This window comes from Echinops telfairi, unplaced genomic scaffold (genome assembly GCF_000313985.2).
Source record: "Echinops telfairi isolate 266 unplaced genomic scaffold, ASM31398v2 ScPeMD7_29;HRSCAF=101, whole genome shotgun sequence".
Classification (NCBI taxonomy): Eukaryota; Metazoa; Chordata; class Mammalia; order Afrosoricida; family Tenrecidae; genus Echinops; species Echinops telfairi.
In genome coordinates, this window is record NW_022103926.1 from 3,924,440 (window position 1) to 3,929,593 (window position 5,154).

Below are 5,154 nucleotides of genomic sequence, written 5' to 3' on the forward strand. Positions count from 1 at the left end.
CTCTATAAATGCCCTTTGCCTCCCAGCTCTTTCCTCTATTTCCCTTGATTCTCCTCCTGTCCCACTTTCATGCTCAGTCCCCACCAGGAGTAAAGCTCTTTTAACAGAGCTTGCCCCACAGGAAAACACCATGCGAGGACTAGTGGGGGCATGGATGGCATGCTATGTCCAAGGTTGCATAGCAGGGCAGCTGCAGGCCCAGAAGTGAAGCCCGAGCTTGGCCAGAGTAGTATTTCCTGCTAGGCCAACCTTCCTCCTTCACTTACCTGAGCAGTTCTTTGTGCATGAAGACTCAATAGAAGGCGAGGTCATCGTGACACATAATGAGCCCCACTTTTGAAGTATAAGTCTTGTACCTCCCTCACTGCTGTCGAGTCCGTGCCAGCTCATAGCGGCCCTATAGGACAGGGCCGGACTGCCAAAAGGTTGTCACACTTTTCAGGAGTAAAGAGCCTCATCTTTGTCGTGAGGAGGCCCTGGTGGTTTGGAACTACTGACGTTGCGGTTAGTAGCCCAGTGGCAGCCTACCACACCCTCAGGGCTCCTCAAATCTTACACCAAACACCCTGAATCACCCAGGTTTCCTGCATAACTTGGTTCTCTGTACAACCGTGCCATTCCAGACAGAAGGGTGTTGGGACGGATGTTGGGAAGATGAGGGTGCAGGAAGAAAGATGCTTGAAAACCAGCCCCTCAGAATGTAGTCATTGCTCCTGCTGCCCACATGCTTGGGCTGGAGAGGACATGTGGAGGAGGCGGCCTCTGGGTCCTCAATTCCGGAAGTGGAAGGGCAGGGTGCACGAAGGGAAGGGATAAAGAAAGCTGACATCGCTGGCGTGACTCCACCAGACCGGCACGTTTCTAGCCACCCCTCTTGAAGAAGTGTTTGAAGTGCCTCTATCTGTCCATTTTAACTAAGCTAATTAAAACAAAAAACAACAGCACGGGCTCTCTCTGCTGTGCCTTTCCTGTGAACCTCTGTGAGTTTAAGGGGTACAATACATGGGGGAAATCCTATCAGCCCAGGCCCCATCCCTCCCAGAGCCCAAGAGGCAGATGCAGAAGCACCTGCAAGAATGTCGCTCTGTCACACGGGCTGCACTCAGGCCCTTCCCCGTGTGTTTTGTTAGCGAGAGCATGCCCGCTGGGCCCCTGCTGCCCGGGTTGGGTCGGGTTGGCAGCCTGTTTCGTTGCACCTCTGACTGGAGCGGAGCCGCAGTGAGGGGAGGGCTGTTCCTCATTACCAGGGAATGTGAGTCATTCCAACTGGTGTGATTGGGATTCCAAAGCATTGCTGTATCCGATGGACTTATTAAATCCAAGTGCCATGCAGCCTTTCAGACTGTAGGGGAGAGCTCAGTTACAGCTGGTGACCTGGTTCTCGTTACCGCACAGAGACCCTGGCACAGAGCAGTGACCCCCTCAGAGTACCCAGAATTCCCATGGCCGGCTCTGCTCAGCTGCTCTCCACTTTGGGGAGGAGGGTTCCCGCTTCCTTTCACAGGCCCCAGTCTGCTTGAGTTCCTTGTGCATTTTAGGGGAGCAGGTTGAAGTGTTTGTTGACAGGCTCATGCCAAGATGAGCCCAGCGTCTGGAGGGGACCTGGGCTCGGATCACCTCGGCTCCAGCCGTGTCATGGCGCCGAGTGGAGTTCGGGACACTACCCCTTCTCAGCTTGGCCCAAAGAGGACGTCAGTCAGAGAGGGGAGGAGACGACCGAAGTTGCTGGCAATGAGTTTTCTCTGTCCTTTCTCTCTTCTAGAGTGTTTCACGGCCAATGGTGCGGACTACAGGGGAATGCAGAACTGGACCTCCCTGCCGGGCGGGAAGCCATGCCTGTTCTGGAACGAGACTTTCCAGCACCCGTACAACACTCTGAAGTACCCCAATGGGGAGGGGGGCTTGGGTGAGCACAACTATTGCAGGTGAGAAGTGCGACTCGGAACTGTCAGACGTCTCCGGTCTCTGCTTTCAGTTCCTTACAACCTGCTCCCACGTAGGAAAAACTCTTTGGTGCCCTTGGGCCTCTTTGGGCCCCAAAGCCTTTCCTGTCACTGTTTGAAAAATCTTTCTTCTACACCTTACACACACACACACACACACACACACACACTGAGCAAGACAGAGAGAGAGAGCACTTCCTGAGCTGCTATGAATGTGGTAGGCAAACGGCACCATCTGTGACCTAAGCCTCCCTCTGCTTCTGGGAAAGGGCACTGCCCCCTCTCCCCACTGCCTGCCAGCCCAGCGTGTCCGTCAGATTTGTGTCCTTCTTCTCAGGAGACTACGGGGTCCCTTTGCTTATCACCTCCTGCCTGACCCCAGCAGGGGCCGAGCATGCATAAAATGTCAGGCGCATGATAGCCCACGGTTCCCATCAGGCTCTCACTGTCACCGTATTGGAAAGCAAGTGGAGAGTCCCTGGTCTGCGAGGACAGAGCGATGATTCAAAGTGTGTTTGGTGATAGCTACGTTTCCCCTATGTATGCCCAGGACCCTGACTGCGTGGCGCATGGCTCAACAATGTGTGGGCTTTAATGGTGAGGACAGGTGCAAAGGCAACATCGGAGCCGCCAGGGCAGTGATGGTGCCACCCTGCGTTCCATCCTGGGGCCGCTGGCTTTGCCCACCTCTCAGAATCACACCCAGAGCGCTGTTGACCCAGCTGAGCCCACAGACATGAGTTGTTCGGGCCACACTGTTTGCCTCCTGTGTGCCAACACTCCAGGGTCCTTGAGCCTGTCTGGAAAAATACCAGACCCCGCACCCACTACTGCCTTCAGCCCTTTCTTTCTCTTTCTCCTCTGCCACAACTTGCATGTCCTCACAGCTGCTGCTGCTGTTGATGCAGTGCTGTATATACTCAAGTATAAGCCAACCCGAAAATCAGCTGAAGCTCCTAATTTTACCACAAAAACTACATTACAAATGTGCTGAAAAGCTCAGCTTACACACGAGTATATACGGTAGTTAAAGCCCCTTGTTTTACCTCTACCCTTCAAGCTGCCTCCTGCCCCACAACTTCCACTTTTTTTCCATAGGTTGGTATATGTCTACTTGGCATTTTATGATATTCTGTATTTTATGACTGAGATCGCCCCTGCTCACTCACTCCTTCTTTTGTACTTTACTGTCGAGGGTGTGCATGTTCACTGGAAGTGTTCAGCATGACTCGGAGCCGTGGGCTCACGCATAAGAACGACTGGCAGCATGGTGCTGGACGAGGGCTCCTTCCTTCTGTTGTACCTGGGTCCCCAGGAGTTGGGTGACAGCAGAATATTGACCCATTTCCTTCCTGGTGTTTCCTCCTGCACACACCCCACTTTGGGGGTTGGGAAGAGAAACGGGTGCTTGCTTTTGGGGGTCTAAGTTGTCTCTTAGCAGGTAGGTGTATCCCAGCCCTTTCACTTTGTATCAAGCGAGTCTTTTCAGAAGCATTTCTGTCTTTCAGTCTGGCTTTAAGATAAATGTGACATCTCCAATGAGGTTTAACTTACACGAAAGGGGAAAAGACACAATTCTTATTTCTTAGCACTAAGTTGTACCTGTAGGTTTCCAGAAACCCTCCAATCAGCTAGCCACTGAGCGCAGTGAGACTCAGGGACCCACGGGCCACCGCTTTCCTCCTCAGCCTTGGCCCTCTGCAGCTTGCGCTGCGGGTGCTTTGATGGAATGCTCCAGACCTGTACTACCGGTTTATGCTGAAATTGTCGATTATTATCACATTAGAGAGCTGGCAGTCTTTGGTGGTGGCCTGCAGGGAGGGCAAAGATGAGTGAACTTGCTCTTTCTGAAACTGTTCTGATGCCTGTCTGCGCCCCAATAACAAACAGTTACTTTCCAAGGGCTTTAGCCAAGAGCCCATTGGAGCGGAGCAAAGAGTAGAGCAGAAAGCGACAGTGCGTTGCTGCGATGTGGTTGAAAGAAGGGCTCTGTCCTCAGACTTCACTCTCCCAACCGCCACCTGACACCAGTGTTTGTCTTGTGCCCACCCATCAGGCCCATCCCAGCTGAGATGTCTGAGAGATGGCGAGAGTGGGGGACGCCCTCTCCGGATTTGAGGGGGAGGGCAGAGACAGGAACAAGTGGGGCTGGCCCTGGCACCTGCCTTTGGGCAAGGGGAGGGAAGAAAGGGCCCTCTGTGCTCAGGGAGGCTTATCTTGTAGACCACACAATAGGCCGGCCCCTCTCAGGCCTGACAGGGGCTGCTGGCCCTTTATGCCCGTTTCCGGCCTCACCGGATTGTCAGGTTTCCTGGGGTTCTGGGTCAGAATAAAGAGAGCGTGGAAAGCAGTGAGGGGCGGGGGCCATTCTGTGGACTCAGTCGGCCCTCACAGGGTGGCCCCTCTTCGGGAACTGAAAGGCGGCCCCTCTTCCGGAACTGAAAGGCTTCCAAGGGCTTTGATCCCAAGCCATTATCGCAGAGAAAGGTGAAATCGATCTGTTTACAATGCTGCCAAGGCAGGATCAGACATGGGTGAGGACTACCAGAGTCAGAGGTTCCCACTGCACCCGGCCAGAGGGCTGAGGTTTCTGTCACACCCGAGGTGACCAGGTCAGTCTCGGGGAAGAGATAGTTGGAGTCTCTCGCATGAATTTTATCTTATTGCTTAAAGTAAACCCTTAAAAAGTATACAACTGGGTACATTATAGAAGAAAGACAAATCTCCGATAGTCCCATCATCTAGAGATAAAAAGCGCTGCAGTATTTAACATGAAAGATAAATGGGATTGTGTTACCCATGGTCTTTATAACTGCATTTTTCAGAAGCTTTTTGGACATTGTGGTAGGTTAGGCATTGGGCTACTAAACACAAGGTCAGTAGTTCGAAACCACCAGCCACTCCATGGGAGAAAGGTGGAGACTTTCTACTCCCAGAAAGAGTTTCAGCTTCAAATACCCACAGGGCAGTTCTACCCTGTCCTGTCGGGTCGCTGTGCGTCAGAATCGACTCAATGGCAGTGAGTTTGATTTGTTGTTGTTCCAACTTTTTTTTTCTGAAACAGATCACTTTAATTTTGTGCACAAATGCTTCCTTTACATCATCAGGTGCAAATACAAAAATGCTTTCCACTTGGTTGTACTTTTTTTTTTAGTAGAAAAATTTTTAAAAATTATTTTTTATTTTATTGGGGGCTCTTACAGGTCTTATC

The 5,154-nt window shown here is 52.0% G+C and overlaps 1 protein-coding gene across 1 annotated transcript in view; it reads left to right on the forward strand.

The window, feature by feature from the left end:
• Positions 1-1,731: 1,731 nt before the first annotated feature.
• Positions 1,732-5,154, forward strand: part of KREMEN1 (kringle containing transmembrane protein 1) — a 45,515-nt gene continuing 42,092 nt past the window's right edge. Inside the window, exon 1 of the mRNA XM_030885472.2 lies at positions 1,732-1,925. Coding sequence (XP_030741332.1) covers positions 1,732-1,925 — 194 coding nt within the window. The remainder of the gene's footprint in view (positions 1,926-5,154) is intronic.